At 45.4% G+C, this 17,235-nt stretch overlaps 2 protein-coding genes across 6 annotated transcripts in view; one reads left to right on the top strand and one right to left on the bottom strand.

Moving 5' to 3' along the window:
* OGFOD3 (2-oxoglutarate and iron dependent oxygenase domain containing 3) overlaps positions 1-6,727 on the bottom strand; it is a 44,957-nt gene extending 38,230 nt beyond the window's left edge. The window contains exons 1-2 of one of the 2 annotated variants that reach the window (XM_074607514.1): positions 6,600-6,727; positions 6,032-6,249 (exon numbers count right to left, since the gene is read on the bottom strand). In XM_074607514.1, coding sequence (XP_074463615.1) covers positions 6,032-6,249; positions 6,600-6,688 — 307 coding nt within the window. In that variant the 5' untranslated portion in view covers positions 6,689-6,727. Of the gene's footprint in view, positions 1-6,031; positions 6,569-6,599 lie in introns of those variants that run through there. The other variant, XM_074607513.1, reaches the window with a different exon arrangement.
* Positions 6,728-6,806: 79 nt separating this feature from the next.
* Positions 6,807-16,244, top strand: HEXD (hexosaminidase D). Of its 4 annotated transcripts, XM_074607502.1 has the most exons (12): positions 6,807-7,113; positions 7,217-7,326; positions 7,400-7,487; positions 7,899-8,063; positions 9,196-9,379; positions 10,711-10,782; positions 11,555-11,750; positions 12,424-12,506; positions 13,132-13,210; positions 13,288-13,389; positions 13,948-14,037; positions 14,812-16,244. In XM_074607502.1, the coding sequence occupies exons 1-12, from the start codon at positions 7,021-7,023 to the stop codon at positions 14,978-14,980; spliced, it is 1,431 nt and encodes a 476-aa protein (XP_074463603.1). In that variant the 5' UTR covers positions 6,807-7,020; the 3' UTR covers positions 14,981-16,244. The 4 variants fall into 4 exon arrangements, with proteins under 4 accessions (XP_074463603.1, XP_074463604.1, XP_074463605.1 ...); XM_074607503.1 differs by lacking the exon at positions 13,948-14,037; XM_074607504.1 differs by lacking the exons at positions 7,217-7,326; positions 7,400-7,487 and having other exon boundaries at positions 6,890-7,113.
* The last annotated feature ends 991 nt before the right edge of the window (positions 16,245-17,235 follow it).

The raw sequence follows: 17,235 nt of genomic DNA, 5'->3' as shown, positions 1-17,235 counted from the left end.
GGTTGTCACAGCCGGCACTTAATGGGGAAGCTCCATATATAGATGTAAAGCCACAGAAGAGTTGGGATGAGTGTATTTTCTGACATCTGCCAATACACTTACTGTTGCTGAACTGAGCTCCTCTTCAAGGATTATTTGCTCATTAGAACATAAGAGAGGGGGTGAAAAACTCCTGGAAAGAAATCAATCAATTCACCCATGCAAGTCAAAAGCTCTGATCAAAAGCAACTAATGATAACAACGACCACAGACTGACAGAAAGAAATTTTGCCACAGCAAGCACTGATGATTTGGAGGAATTTCCACTCCATCTTACTGGATATATCCTGACACAGCTCCAATTATACCACTGTTTCAAGAAGAGAGAAGCAATGAGAGATGTGTGGGTGAATGGGCTGAGTACTGACAATATACGGAATTACACACACAGTTTCCTTGCTTGGGAAGAGGAGTTCCTTGTTTGATGTATGCTTAAATTGAAGTCAAAGGCACCCACACCAAGCAGACTTTAAACACAGATAAAGGTCAGGAAACCAACTGGATTATAACCCCGATAAGTCATTGTGTTTTCTGACTACCCAGCAACAATTCACTCAAGCTGGCTCAAGATTCAGATTCCAGGGAGCGCACACTGAGCTATTTGAAGATGACCTAGGAAAATAGCAGTCCAAAACAGCGCTAGAGATTACATTCTTAAGCATTCATTTATCAGTGCCAGCACAGAACCCAGTGACAAGAATGAACCAGAACCACTGCTCCCACACCTCACTTTTCTCTTCTTGACCCTGCAGGCAAAAGAAACAAGTAGAATCAAAACATACCATTCATCAGAAACCATAGTGGCTTGATATTAAAAAAAAGCACCATAAAAATTACAAATTCTGGCAGCAGCCCAAAGTTGCTTTGCATATTAAAGAACAACACTTCACAATAAAGTACCAGCTCCAAAGGTACAGAATTCAAAACAACAAGGGCTTTACAGGCAGAAAATTGTTCTAAATTACAAATCTGGGAGGGAGCGGAGAGAGGGGGAGCTTCTGTGCCATGTTTCAGACACACTGTAAATATTCCCCTCTGCAACCAGAAAGGCTAGGCAAAGTTTTTGTGGAAGTTCTTGCATTTTTCAGTCTCGGTTCCAGGAACCGACAATTTGCAAGTTAAACGCTGCAGATCTTGCAATAAACACGCAAGCATTGGAAATGCCCTGTTCCTCTGGAGCCTATGACCTAGCGGTTCTGAAAAGCAACAAGTAGTAGCCAGCAAACACTGCAAACTATTTCTTGTCTGCCCTAACAAAAAAGTATACATTTTATATTGCTATGTCTTAAAGGCTCCATCATATGTTCAGCAGCGGCAGATTAAAATCAGTTATTCACTGCTGAATGCCAGGCTGAAGAGCATCTCAGAAGCCCATCGACAATTGATGAGACATCTCTGCCTCCAGGCCAACAAATACTCACCCAAAGAGCGAGACAGATGGCTGAGGCAATAACAGCTTCCAGCACCCAATTCTAAACTCAGATGCATATAAAAAAAACAGCCAAAGAGGGACCAATTTGGGTTCCCAGAGCTGAAAAAACTTTAGCAAACATTTTGTTAGTACCTGTAAGATCCACTCAACAATTTGCAGAACAATAATCATCGGTCACAAATCATGTAACATAAACTCCACACTGTACCCAATGTTCTCTTGGGTATAAAGACGCAAACAATGTTACAAAGCACAAGTTTGCATACTGGCAGTACACTTTTTTTATAGTCCTGTTAAAAATAGGATTAAAAAAGGCTGAGGTAACAGGCTGATAGAAAAAGTGAGATTTTAAGGGGTCTGGAGAAAGCTGAACACAGAAAAACAAGAAAGTTCTCTTGGCTAATAGAGACAGGAAAAGGGGAATGACTTTCCTTCTGCCATTGAAAAGGTCTCTAATGCTTGAATGGCAAATAAAATTGTCTTAGACATGAGGGAAAGCTGGCGTTCAAGGAGAGAACAGGTAGGAAAGTATAAATTCAATGGAATATTTCAATACTCCGGGACAAACGGGTCTAAACAGAATTTTCTTGTACGACATTCTGCAAAAAGGACACTAGCAAAGACTTCTGATTCCAGAAAAGACTGGTTCTCGCTATTTCCAGCCACAAACAACAGCACAGATCTTAACCTTTTGGAAACGTTGGTACTGGAGAGTTCAGATTTGTCAGAACTACAGTTATGTGTCTAGGGTCTCTGACAAAGAGCTGGCAAAGACAGTACTGGAAGCAGGAGGCGTTCTGAAGGCAACTGCAGCAGCTTTTCCAAACTGAGTAGAAAAACAAGAAAAAGATAGTCCAGCATAAAGTCAGGCAGGTACCAACAGTAAGGCACAAACACTGGATGAATGCTAAGGAAAAATGAGAACAGTCTCTTTGTTTGAAAACAATTTTAGCATTAAGAAATGCATCATCTTTGTCTAAGACACCATGGAACATGGAAGTACTGAAGTACTAAAAGCAAACTCAGAGAATCTGCACTCAGGAGAAATTCAGTAATATTAAGTACCCAGTAGCTTCCACAAATTTGTGCCTAACAGACACAAAATCATTCACTTATTAGATAAGGCACTTGGCTTTGGATCCAAGAGTTGTATTTTTTCAACCAAGGTAAAGGAGGAACATACCAAAACATGGAAAAACACTATGGCCCCCACAGCCCCAGTGCTCCTGTTCAGTACACAGAAAACAGATGGTAAGTGCCTAAACTGCAGCTTTGTCTTCCACTCAAAGTGGTACTTGGCCAAGAACAACACACTGCCAAGACCAGGATGATTCACTTGAGAAAAAAAGCCCCATCATGATGCTCCCCTAATGCAATCCATCTGAAAGCAGGACAAGAGGAGGCAAGGATTTATTGTATGCTATTCCTATAACCACACCAGCAGTCTAGGTGCTAGACCTTTTCCTCCACTGCTCACAGACTTTTCTGCTTTCCACATTCACCGATCCAGTCTCTGGAAAAGCATCCTAAAGCTGTCTCCTGGGCAGTGAGCATGGATGCTTCATGAACTGACACAGTATGTCAACACACATAAGAGACTGGGCAGGAGTTTCATCAGACACACCAGTAGCCACAGTAGTTGTAAAGTAGTTAACCATGTCTCCAGACAGTAGAAATAGTCAAGATCTGGCCACAGAGTTCAGAACACAGATGAGACTGTGCTCACAGAACACCCTATCTTCTGCAAATATAACAAGTGCTTGGCCTCCGAAAAATAACACATTATATTTCTGTGCGAAGCATATTTACTGGCAGGCAGTGCTATGGAAATAAAACCACTGCTCTGACACCAACTATCCTATCATTTGAAGCAAACTAGAAGCTCGGTTGCACTAATTCAGTTGGAAGCAAGGACAGGTGCATAAATAAAAAGCTCATCTTAGCTGTGGAAACTTTACAGCTGAACATCAGACACCTAGTGATGACAGGAATGTGCCTCCTTCGGACACAGAGCCAGCACCTGCGGATGTCAAGCCAGAGTAAAGACAGAAGACGAAGAGCTATTGAGTGACAGAAAGCTATTTCAAACAAAGTGACTAAAGCTTCGGAGCTGAATCCGGTTTGGCAGAGAACCCTAATCCACGTTTACTGCCTCACTAAGCTATGGGTAACACCCGCATGGAGCGAGGAGCTCAGCTTTGAGGGGCCAGCAAGGCTCAGCAGCTCACCACCACCCTCTTGTGGGCACCGAGCCGGAGACAAGAGGTAAAAAATCAAGAGCGAAGTTCAGTATCACAGCACGGTTTCAATTAACCTTTTAAAACAGATGTTCACACATTTCTCATACCACTGATCTCTTTCTGAAAGCATAGTACAGGGAAACACATGTGAAAACATCTGCTAAAAACCAAAATCAATGGCATAAGTTAAGAAACAGGAGCAAGCAAACATCCTATTAGAACAGCAGAACACAAACTCACAGAACGTGACTCCCCTTTGCTCCTCCTGGGTTGATGCCAGCTGTGCCAACCATCCTCATATAAAGCCGAGAGAGGTCATACTTCACACTGCAGTTTGCATTTGCAGAGCTTGCTCCCCACAGCATCACGAGATTAGATAACACATTCATTCCTCTTCACAGGCACTTCCTTGAAGTTCCTGCCTTCCTTATGACGGAAAGAATAACTGATGGAATTGCCCAGACCACAAGTCCACAGCTCAGAAAATTCCTCTTGCAAACCAGGGAAGGGAAAAATAAGGTTCTGTTGGTTTGGGGGATTTCTTTTGAAAAGCAAAAGCTCTAGTAGCAGAATGCAGTTTTAGCCTTAGTTTTAGCCTTAGCCACAACTACCAAATCTGGGGCAACACTGGCTGCGCAGTTTTCTCTGGCCTTGGCACTATGCAAATAAAGGCAGAAGCAGTTTCTCCTTATAGTAACTATGAAAAGTTAAAGCACGTGCTTTTATGCGTTCAGCCAAAAAAACCCTACTGAGGAAGATTTCTTGCTGGTAGGTTCCTGACAGCATTTTCTCGTCCTCAATAACACTTGGGATGCATCTTCTAAAAAGGATACTTCAGTAGCAGCACTGGGGAACAGCTGCCTGACCACACACCTTTTGACCAACAGAACCAGGACCAGCCACCTGAACAGGACAGGGGAAATTACCTCCACATCTTTATGGCACCACACCCAGGCTGCAGTTTGATGAACACTTTCTACCAAAATTGGCACTGGAAGAAAGTTAGAAATCATAAAGTCATAGAACAGCCCAGGTTGGAAGGGACCTCGAAAGATCATCTGATTCAGCCTCTTACAGGGCTTGGATGAGATTATCTAGCATCATGTTCAATCACATCTTGAAAGTCTCCAGTCATAGGGACGCTACCACATCCCCAGGGAGGTTGTTCTCTCTGTAAAAAAATTTTATCTTCTATCAAGACGAACCTTGCCCAGTGCAACTTGTACCCACTGCCCCATCTTTCTCCATGTGGCTCCTTGTGAAGGAGCCTCTTTGTGGCTGCCCTTTAAGTACTGGAATACTGTGATGTGGTCCCCTCTGAGCCCTCTCTTCTCCAGGAGAAAGGGACCAGACTCCTCCAGTCTTTCCTCACAGGGCAGGTTCTCCAGCCCCTTGACCATCTTTGTTCTTCCTCAGCTCCAAGCAGCTTCTTCCAGCCTCCAGCTTTGTGTCAGCAAGTGTTTTGTCAGCCACGTAATGAACAACATAAGACAACTGATTTGGCTAAAAGCTAACTCAGAAATATTTTTTTCGATACAATAGCTTATCAGCCAACACACAGCTAGACATACAGGTACGCTGACAAAAAGCAAGAGCAGAGGTGCTTTCTGGCAGCAGTACCACCTCAAAATGCTCATCAAGATACACTTTGCAAACCTGAAAGAGGACAGCAGCATAGTTCAGCCATGCAAACTGCAAGTTAATCTCACTACTCTTCACCACTCTTTCTCTAGAGGATCCAACATCAACACTCCAAAGAAATAAGTGCCAGGTGAAACAAATACCAATTTGGCAGAAAACAGGCTCAGCTGAAAGACATAAAGACAGAGAAGTACTCTGCAGGCAGAATCAAAAGCTGCCAGCATACACCCACCCTCAAAACAAGCATATCAGAATCTGGTATTTGTGCCATTACCATATGCTAGCAGTACAGACAATATCCTAAATCAGTTCTGTTCCACACCCTGCATGGTGTTTACCAGTAACAAACTCACCCACAAGCCTATTACAGGAATCAACAGAATATGAGAAGACACTAGAAACGGATTTAGCAAAAGGTTTATTTCATACAGCCTAGGCAAAGCAGCTTCAGAAGAAGATTATGTAGGAATGACATAAAAAGCTCTCAGATGCAACAACTCCTGGGCTGGCCCAAGAGGCATGAACATTTGGGGATTTAAACAATGCACCCAGGGACCAGGTGTTAGAAACACAGGAGTTTTGCAATACAAATGTGGTTTAACAGACTCAGACAGCAGTCAGCCCGCTATGGTCCCCTGAAGACTACTTCACCCCACTTCAGGCAGTCCTACCCAAATACCTTCAAATCTTTTGTGGCTGTCATAGTCCTCAGAGCAGGGGACCTCAATGAACTTGTCCTGCAGGCTGTCCCTGTGATGAGCCAGCACCTCCGTGACCCCATCCTCAGTGCTCAGGTAGCTCCAGCTCAGGAGGCCACCGACAGCAGCAGAGGAGAGGAGCAACGCTGCCTTCAGCCACCTCCACCACGACTCTTGCTGGCCTTTGCTCTTCTTGGCACTAGGGAGGGAGCAGAGCGACAGCCCCAGGTAAGCAAACGACTTCACCACCCCCCAGCCACCGAGGAGCGGCTTCACCCCACCTGATACCAGGGGGACCCGGTCATGGGCCAGCACCCGTACAACTGGCCGCTCCTTTTGAATATACACGCACGTATTTACAAATACACGCAACATTTGTTCCTCTTTCACGCCCGGGCGTTACAGGCCGCCTTCCCGCAGGAGCTCCCGCAGGCCGCTCCCTCAGCCCGCCGGGCCCGGGCACGGCCACCCCCAGGGACAGCGGCCACCACTGCCGGCGGGGGGTGCCTGCTGCCGCCCCCGGCCGCTGCCCCCAGCCCCGGCCGGTACCTGCCGTGGCGGCGGCCCCCGCGGCCCGGCCCCGCCGCCGTCCCGCCGCCCTCGGGGCCGCGCGGCGCCGCCCGCCGCTGTGCAGCCATCGCGCCCGCCGACACGGAGCGATGCGCTCGGCCCGCCTCTCCCGCCTGCCAGGCGAAAGCAGTCGGCCGCCGAGCACAGACGCGTCAGACAAACAGGCAAGGCCAATCCATCACAGACCCGAGGCGGAAGCAGCAGCGGGGCCTCACTGGGACGGAGGGACAACCCTCGGACACAAGAGCCAGTACAGAGGGACGCGGACGAGTGCTTTATACCGGGGTACCGCGGCGGCGGCGGCAGGCCAAAGCAATCGAGGCGGACCGGCGGTGCGGCGGCCGGCCTTGGTGGGCGCAGTCGTGAGCAATCGAGGCCAGAGCGACGGCATGCAGCGAACATGGCGGCAGACATGACGACGGGCGGGCCGCGGCGGCGCTTGGTACACCTGGACCTGAAGGGCGCCCCTCCCCGCGCCGCCTACCTGGCGGAGGTGAGGGGGTGTGAGGGGACGTGAGGGAGTGTGAGGGAGCGGCGGGGGCTCTCCGGCCCTCCCCGGTCCGGCCCCACCGCCCGTCTCCCGTCCCGCCCCTCAGGTACTGCCGCTGCTCCGCGCCTTGGGCGCCAGCGGGCTGCTGCTGGAGTACGAGGACACCTTCCCTTACGCGGGGCCGCTGGGGCCGCTGCGGGCCCCGCACGCCTACAGGTACCGGCCGTGGGGGGGCCTGGGGGGATCCGCCGGGCCGGGCCGGGCCCTGAGGTCTCGCTCTTCCCCGCAGCCCCGGGGAGGTGAGGGCGGTGCTGAGCCAGGCCCGGGCGCAGGGGCTGGAGGTGGTGCCGCTGGTGCAGACCTTCGGGCACATGGAGGTGAGCAGCGGGCGGGCAGCAGCGTGCCTTCGACGCCTGGGAGCGCTGGGGGGGTGAGGGGGGGGGGATTTGCTGGGAAATTTCTGTCATAACTCCCGGTGCCCCCATTATCCAGCTCCCCACGGTCTGGACAGCAGGATGATACTGCACTGAGTGCTCCGTTTCCCTCACTTCGTGAGGTGCTTCGTGGTCAGAGACCCGTGCAGCGCTGTGAAGCAGCATCTGTGCCCCTCCTAGCCGTACCACCCCCCCACAGCCCCAGCGAGAGGCCTTGTGCAGCCCCCCGTGCTCACACACAGACAACAGCCAGGTTTTGGCAGAACAACTCTTGGCAGAGCCCTGGTGACACAAGAGGACACTGCTGTCGCCTTCAGTTTGCGGTTGTTCCCCGAGCTCTCCTTTCTCTTGCAGTTCGTGCTGAAGCACAAAGAGTTCGCTCATCTCCGGGAGGTGAAGGTGTTTCCCAATGCCCTCAACCCGCACAAGGAGGAGTCGTTGGCCCTGGTCAAAGCCATGATTGACCAAGTCATGGCACTGCACAAAGACTTGAAATGGTTTCACATCGGATGTGATGAGGTGGGACTTCTCTTGAGCCAGGAGGTTTTTTCTGTTGAGGAATGATGGTAAGGGCCGAGGCATCTGCATTTCAGTGGTATCCAGGCCACGCTTGGTAGGATTTGAGGGACAGAAAACACCAACGCAAGCCAGTGTAGAAAAGTCTTTTTGACAATAAATTATTCTAGTAGCACAGAATGTCATTTCTGTTGATGTGAGTGTAATATTGAAAGTATTGAAAGCAGTTTCTTAATGCTAACTCAGCATTTGGGTTTAGGTCAAATGAGTGTTTAAAGTGAGATATCAATTGGAGGCATTCATTAAGAATCATGTGAGTTTGGATGTAAGATGTTGGCTCATTGTTCTGGCCAACTTATTCAAAGTAAGCCCTTTTGTGGTGGCAAGTGTTGGGTTTTATCTCTTGGTAGTTCATCTCCTTCAGGAGGAGAACCTTGAGTTTCTATAGCCATCCCTATGTCACGCAAATGCCTAAAATTCTTTGTGATCACCTTAACTGCACAGATGTTAGTTTAGTAATTTGTATCCTGTTGTGTGGGAACTAATAGCAAGGTTAGATAGGGATCTGCAAGCTTTTATAAAGCAAAATACTATTTATGTAGACTAAATGTGTCTTAGATAAAACCTGCTCTAAAGCAGCAAAGAGTTCTAAATGCATATCCAGCTTAACAGGCCCAGGTCCACTCTGTATAGGACCAAGTATGCCGAGGCCACTCTTGGACATGCCCCCAAGTCACTTCTATATTCAGGTACAAATGATCTCCTCCAAGTCGGGAACTTCATTTTATGTAATTCAGGACTTTCTGAGTTGCTAGATTTGAACTGAGCAAATCTGGTGAGAGCTATTTCCAAGGACAAACCTTGCAAAGACAAATACAGCAAGCATTAATTATTAATTGTAGTTTCTGTAGGAAAATTCCCTTACGTGATGCATTTATTCCTGGCCACAGTCTCCTGCAGACTGGTAGAAATGCTTGCAGTGTCTTCAGCACCAAGAGATGCTTTTAAATACGTCCGCTCAGCGTGTCACATCTGTGCAATAGGTTTTGAATATTGTATGATTTCATGATACTGGGTCCAACTCGTTCCCCCTATTCCTAAACAAGAAGTCAGGATTATTTGCTTGACATTTCAGGTCTACTACCTCGGCGAAGGAGAGGAGTCAAAGCAGTGGCTGCAGCAACAAGACAACACTCCGGAGAAGCTGTGCTTATCCCACATAAAAGCAGTTGCAAGTTGTGTGGCCTCATCGTACCCCAGCGTGACGCCCATCGTGTGGGATGATATGCTGAGAGGGATAAGTGAGGAAACACTGGCAGGTGTGTGATCAATGAGGGGGTGAGTCGTATTTTGTAGCATACAAAAAAGTTTACACAACCGGTTAAAACACATTTTTTGGCAGCTGAAAATAATGAAAACAACAAATCTGAGAATAGTTGAGATATGATCCATTTGACGTGACAGTAGAGACGTTTAGTCCTTGGCTGTGGCACAGACTTTCTGTATGACTCTGGGCAAGTCTCAACACATAGACTTTGGTTTTCCATCTGGTAATACACAGCGACAAACAAAACAGTCATCGTGCAGTGGTTGCCATCAATTCTACTTTCTTTACACATTAAAAAAACCCCAACTATTAGCATTTGTGGTCTCAGTCTAAATTTCTGTGCCTCTCACCACCTTCTAATGTTAGTTCTTGCTCTGTGCAGCATCTGGTTCCAGCGGTGCAGGCTCCCACGGAGAAGCTGTGACCCTGTGAGCATCTTTGACAGTGTATGTGATGATAGGGCACATCATGAGGAGCTCTGATACTGAATTGTGGGGTATCACCAAGACCTTGACGTCACGAGTCTTGTTTGTTGAAAAATATGAAACCACTGCAAAAATTTGACTAAGTCCCAGCACAGACAGAGTTCCAGCATTTTCAGAGCTACCTTATGTGTCTGCTCTAAACTGATGTAGACAAGACCATGAAGAGCTGTGTAGCTCCTCCAGCAGTGACTGACCTATTCGTGGTTTTAATGGTAGGAAATCGTGCCAAAAAATACAGATGGGACACATGCAGTTTCCGCAAGAGCAGCACAGCGTCTAGCTAAGTGCACTCTACTGCCACAGGCAATAACAGACTAAACAAATTAAAATGGGATCCTGTTAAAACTAGTTATAAAGGGAACTGAAGCTAAACCTATATCTTTATTTGTACTTCAAAGGCATCTTGAAAAGCTAAGTTCTGTGCAATCACAGCTGAGACAATCTCTAACTTAAAGCTTGAATATTTTCTTTGAATTTAGCTGAAATCTTGGGCGTACAGTTTGCAGCTCCGCCAGTTCAACCCAGCAGGTGTACAGATAGATTCAAGGGACTAAGAATGAGATGGGCTTGGGGTGGGTGGGTTCTCCGATTAAGTGTCACTGTTGATCCACATTAGTGGTTTCAAGATGTCTAAGGACTTCGTGGCCACTGGCGTGTGAACACGTGTGTTCAAAGCCCTGGCCAGGCTGAAAATGCCCAGGGGCACTTCATCTGTAAATGAAGAATTCTAGTGACAAGCCATAGTTCTAGTCACGTGCTACTGCACCAATAGTATGTACTTAATTCTGACTTTTAACTGCCTGTTTTCCATTACTTAGAAGAACTCTGTTCCTTTCAGAGTCTGGGGTCCCGCAGCTTGTGCAGCCGATGATCTGGGACTATGCAGCAGACCTGGACGTGGAGGGCAAAGGTTTGTACTTCCCTGCTGAGCTGCTTATAAGAAGCAAAGAGCTCTGGTACCTGTTAAGCGAAATAGCCAAAATAGTATGATTAAAACATACTTAGTTGGACACCAAAAAATTCTATTTTTGTTAAATTGCTTTTTATTGCTTTAGTAGAATAAACATAGTCCTTGTTTGATTTCACAGAACAGTTGCTATTATTTATCTTCTTTTTCTATTTATGCTTCTCCTGTGAAGCACTTGCATTGTCTGCTGCTTAATTCTTTTCAAACGGGCTATGGAATCACTGATGGGAGGCTGAGAGGTTTTTCACAAGCACTGTTACATTAACTCTCCTTGCATTAAAACCAGTGGGAGCAGGTAGCTCCCTGTTGAACAGCTCTGCAAAAGAAGCTTCAAGGCTTCAGACATTTATAGGATTCAAAGGAAGAACTCCTAAGGGCTCCAGTTGCGCATCTAACATGCATACAAGTTATTTCTTTGTTGAAAGAAGAATCAGTTGTCAGATGTTGTGCATGCTTGTTGCACGCCCACAGTAATTTAGCAATTCAAGGGAATGGAATATAGTAACTGGGCACATGAAAATAGGAGGGCAGCCACCGAGACGGGTTGCTCAGAGAGCATGTCAAATCTCCTCTCCTTGCTGATGCTCAAAACTTGACGAGACAAGGCTCAGCCTGTTGTAACTGGACCCGGGTTCCTGTTAATTGGAGCGTTACAGTCAAGGCTGAAAATGGAGACAAACTTGTCCTGTAAGTGTTCTTTTGTGTCTTATTGCAGTGCATCTCATAGAGAAGTATCGTAGATGTGGCTTCTCCAAGGTGTGGTTTGCTAGTGCTTTTAAAGGAGCTACGGGAGTGAATCAGTCTCTAACGCTTATTGGACACCACTTAAAAAACCATCTTCAGTGGCTGAAGGTGGCAAGCAATAGCCCCACTGATGTCCTTGAAGGTATCGCCCTGACCGGCTGGCAAAGGTAAGGAACATCTTTTTAAATGGTTCCGAGGATCACGTGGAAGCAAACTTCCACCCCAAAAACTCCCCGAGAGGTACAAGGTGGCTGGGGATTCAGAAGGGAACTTTGCAGCCCTGCAGTCCTCCTTGTCGGCTACTGCTGCGCCTCACGCACTGACTGTGGAGGGCGATTTCAGAGTTCCAGTCGGCTGCCGTGGCGTTAATCAGCCGGAGCAATTGTTTTGGCAGATGCCAACAGCAGCAGATTGGGTTTGAAGGGTTGAATGTACTTTGTGCCACCTTGAGCTGCTTGTAGACAGCGTAGTTAATGGATGGTGTACATCTGAATGTCTAAAGTGAATTCAAATAGAATGATGTTGCATAAGAGAGAAGAACTTGTTAATGTGGTGAAGAAATAAAAGGTTTTTATGCAGCAGTCAGGAGGTCTAAGGGAACACCAGAGAACTGAATTCCAATTTCTGACCCTAATTTGGCTTGTGGAAGTAATTTGCTTTGTATCTGTTCTTATTCCTAAAACAGGAATAGTGTTTCAGAGATAGAAGGTCCCTTCTCTGAGACAGAAACTGATATTTCTAGAAGTCTTTGAATTTTAGTGATTGAAGTATTAAAACTTCCCACTTGTTTAGCATGTTCTATCAGTAAAATGTCTAATTAATGAATATGTTCTTATTTAGGTATGATCACTTCTCTGTTTTGTGTGAGCTTCTCCCTGTGGCAATTCCGTCCCTGGCTGTGTGTCTGCAGGCACTGGAGAACGGTACAATGACAACCTTATTCTCTCTCAGCTAATGCCTAGCACAAGAGGGAAGTGACCTTGCCCTAAGGTTGGCACAGGCTTCTTATATTTTGAGGTGGTGTGACTCTCTGATTGTGGTCTGAATTATGAACAATAAATTATACATCTTTCACGTTTGCGATACAAGATTTAGATCTCATTTACATGTAAACAATTAGTTTTAACTAATCAATTTTCTTATAATTGGTCTAGGTAGCACAGTCTGGTGAAATACTTCCTTTAGTTTCTGGTTTCTTTACAGGCAGTTGCCAATAGAATTTTTATTTTTGTCTTTCTGCGTTTCTTAGTTTCAAAATAAAACCCCCACAACCTACTTGTTCTTAACTACGGCACTAAAAATATTCAGCACGCTGAATGGCAAGCCCGTAGCTAGGAAGTGCTTTCCCTAGCACAAGACAGTTGTGTGAAAGACAACGTACTCCTCCCACTCTCAAGTTTTTTTCCTTGCTCTATTTCCATTTTACCTTTTAAAAAATCTTCATCCAAGGAGAACTACTGAGCCAATGCTGAGTACTCCAGAAAAAAACACTTCAATGAACGTTTTTGGTTATTTAGGTTCCTTTTACTTATTTCCACTGTCTTCTAGGTGGCTATTCTGAAAAGACTAAAGAAAATGTGGAAAAGCTCCTGGGAATGTCCAACCTGGAAACTGAAACTTTCATGAGGTAAAATTCCAGCTGTGGGATTCGGATGCTTCTTGTTGTGTGGTAAGTTCAGACAGTAACGGATCCTCTTTGGACAGCACGAGCCTGGGCACCTTTCCTGGGAGCGATATCCTTACGCTTGTGACGCAAGTTAGTTTCTACCTCAAGTCATCAGTGGATGAACTTCTAGAGAGGAACAGGTGAGAGGCGGCTTACGTTGATTCTGGGGCTGTCTGCAGGGGTGTGGGGGCTCTGTCATCTCCAAATGGGGCATTCGTTCATGGAATTCCCTCAAGGTGAGTAGTCACCGAAACATCAAGCTCTGCATTTCAGGCATCGCATCCCGATACACTGGCGCCTCAGCAGAACGTAATGCTTAGATGCAAATGTATAGTGTTTCAGCAAAATTCCTAAACACTATGTGCTGCCTTATTTCAAGAATCAAGTTCCTTGCCGAATTAAATCTTAACCGTTATTTAAAGTTAAAATGATTTTTTTTTTTAAAAGGCGCGGTTACAAAAAAAGGAGCTTGAAATGAAATTTACATTGCAACAGATGATCAGCTATTCTCCTCTGCCAGGGACAGCCTTTTACAAGCTAGTTCCGAAGATATGTTCAATTTAGAAGAGTTAAATTTACTTTTTCCTTAAGCATCGTCTCTGGGCAGTTCAGCTAACGCCCTATCGCCGCCCTGTCAGCTTACAAACACGTATTTCACTGCTGTTTCACGCAGTGCTCGTACTAACACCCGTTTTCAGATACGTCACAGGCTGGTTCAGCCCCTACCACAGAAAAAGGAAGATTATTCATCCTATAATAATGCACCACTTCCAGCCGGATGCAGTAAGGTAACACCACTTATTTTGCACTATAGAGGAAATACAGTCTGTCGTATTTTGGGTGCTCAAGTACATATAGTTTTGAGTCCTTGCCTCTTTCTATAATTAATTCTGAAGCAATACAAACTATTTATAATGTGGTTTTAAACAGAAGAACGTGTTTATCTTTGCCTTCTGTTGAGCAAGTTCTTTGAGTACAAGGACAAAATTGGTCTCGGAAAAGCTCTCCCTTGTACACGGCGTCACTCCAATACAGAGCTGCTGCCTCTGCAGAGGCGTTGGCCTCACGTAGGAGCTGCCCGTGGGCCAGGCAGGGCTTGGAATAAAACCTGTCCCCTTTCCCCTGCTCCCTTGATCTCTTTGTGCTTTTCAGATTCATGCTAATTCACAATAAATGGCCAATTTATACATTTTTTTGCTGTGATAAGGTGAATATCCAACTGCATCCACTCTTCCTGATTAAAAACCAGAATTAAATTCCCAACAAGTCTCACCGTGGGTTTCAGTTACGCTTAAAATGTTTATAGTGGTTTTCTGAGCTCACATTTCAGTACTTTAAAAGTCAATGCACAAGAAAAGTGCCAAGATTCATGGTACTTAAACACAAACAGCATCAACCTTTTGCCATCTGCACAAAACCAAGTCCTTTGAGCTTTTGTAATAGATGCTTCTTTTCCTGTAAAGACATTTTAAGGCCCGTACTCACTTTAAAAAGCGCAGTAAGGTGTCCTCCCTCGAGGCAGAGCAGAGCTGCAGATGTGATTGTTTCTTCCTTCTGCGCAGTCTCCTCTCCAAGTGGAACGCCATGGTGCAAGACCTCCAGGCAGCCATGCAGCAAGTTTTCCACGACTGCACTGTGGAGGAGTGGATGGAGGAGAACGTCCACCCCAGCCTCCAGAAGCTGCAGCAAGTGGTGGATGATTTAGATAAAGCAATAAAAGCACAAAATTAGGGGCGTTTCAACTCCTCTGTCTTATTCCGTGGGAAAACGTGGCTACTGGAAATCTGCAACTAGGCATGTAGCAAGAGTTTGTCATCTTGAGAGTTGAATCAAGAACTGTGATTAAAGAAAAGTGACCTGAAGGCATAAAGGAATTTATTAGTGTAGTAGGCTTCAACTCTGTTTTAATTTTCCTGTCTTAACACGTTGCTGAGCCTTAAATCACCTGCCCTGTAAGTCAGATTTACTCCCTGTGCGTAACAGCACAGGAGTGAGTCAGAGCTCAGCTGTATTACAAGGCAGGAGAAAAAAACAGTTTCTTCCAAATCAAGTGTTTGTAGTAATAGACTTTCTTAAATTATGGTGACCTGGAGAAGTTCCACAAGTTCTACTCTAGTCAGTAGCCAGCGTGTCCTCCCTTTGCAATTTTGAAATGCATAAAGCCATTGGGCCTAAATCACACTTTGATTAGCTTCCGATCAGGAAATCGCCATCCGGCTTTTGGCCGAAGTCGGAGCAAGGACCTGCTGCCTGGATGCTCCCTGGGGTGCAGCAGACTCGGACAGTGACAGCACAGAGCGAGGGAGCTCCAGAAAAGGGGCTTGTTACCAACAGTGAAGGGGAGACCTGGACTTTGAGGGAAAACTGCCTCAGCGCATGGGGCTGCTCGGCCGTTCCCCAAAGCACCACCCAAGCCAAGCCCAGTTTCACACCCACAGAGAAGCCCCATCCCAAGTCACTTCATGGCATCTACTTTGCTCTGCAAACCCTGCCTGAGACCACAGGTCTGTCCACATCTGAAGCACGACTGAAGTCTACTGAATATGAGGAAAAAGTGATGGTTTATTCTGCTTTAATGATGAACTTTTAATAATGCATAGCAATATATTTTGTGGACTTAACTGGAGCGTTAAGATAATCACAATGGAAAATCATTCCAGTCTGGTGAAGTACACTACTTTGCCATGACTAATAAAAACGTTCTTTACTTGTTTGCTTCATTTATTGCTTTCTTAAAAGCCTTATTTCGGAAGCACAAGTACCAATATTTTCTTGGAACAATCTATTATAAAGAGAACAGGTGTAAATACAGAAAGTACAAGTAGTGCAGCATAAGACAAATTTTAACTTGTTTAATGAGAGCTACAGGAGTTAGGTCCACATGCAGGTTTTTATCTAAAAAAAGAATCAATTGCTATGTACACTTTAGTGACAAAATTCACATACCTTGAACTAAACAAGATCTTAATTTATTTTACTTTAATAAATCCTTTGATACTCAAAATGTTGTGGTAACTTTGGTTGGTTGGTTGTTTTGCATGTGGCAGTTGGTTTGGTTTAAAGGGGCAAAATTGCAAATATATTCCCCAGTGGAGAGTTGGATATCGGCTTATATGAAACCGAGAGCTGGACTGCTGTAAAAGTGAAAGCAGGGTCAGTAATGAGCTAAGTATTTGGGCTTCATCTACTCTGTCCTCCCCCCCATTAACTCCTTCAGTAGCTCTGTGCCAAGCAGTAATTTAGACAGCCATTAATATTTTAAAACTTTTTAATTAAAAACAATATAAAAGACTACAGTGACACAAAAACAAGTTATCAAAGTTCATTTTATCAATGGACTTTTTTTTTTTAAAAAAAAAGACAATAAACAAGCCCTTGCTGAAATTCTACTTGCAATTTTCAAGTAGAAAAGCAATTTCTAAACATTTTCAGAAGTATTTTTGCCTCTCAGCAATCTACTGCAGTGTCAGAACTAGCGCACTCTATGTAAGCCAGCTTAGCTTTTGGTATCTGTGTAACTTCATAAATACAGTACAAGAGTCACATCCCACCTATATAGTATAAATACTTCCATTTTCTTTGAGACTTGTACAGTTGATCCTAGTTACTGGAATACCTCATTTTGTGAGCCAGCAGAATATTAGATTATGGCTTAGATAATGCAGCTTCCTCCCTTTGTACAGCTGCAGCGCAGTGTGAGAGCCGAGGCCGTGATCCCACCTAACCACAGACATGCAGGTAACGGCGAACACGCTACTGGGGTTTAAGCTGAAGCATCTGCCAAACGGCGTTTAACATACACTTAGATTAAGGGAGATAACAGAAAGTGTTGGCTTTATGGAGCAGGCGGGTGATCAAACTTAAAGATCTTTTATGCAGGTTTTCAAGTAATTTGTAAGTCAAACTACAACTGTCTAGTCTCAAAGTACCAGACAGCCTGAGATGCAAAAACCTTAACAAATACATCTGTACTACTCTTCTAGGAG

The sequence above is a fragment of the Larus michahellis genome, chromosome 14 (assembly GCF_964199755.1).
Source record: "Larus michahellis chromosome 14, bLarMic1.1, whole genome shotgun sequence".
Classification (NCBI taxonomy): Eukaryota; Metazoa; Chordata; class Aves; order Charadriiformes; family Laridae; genus Larus; species Larus michahellis.
The sequence above is the reverse complement of the archived record's forward strand: the minus strand, read 5'-3'. Positions and strand labels throughout refer to the sequence as shown.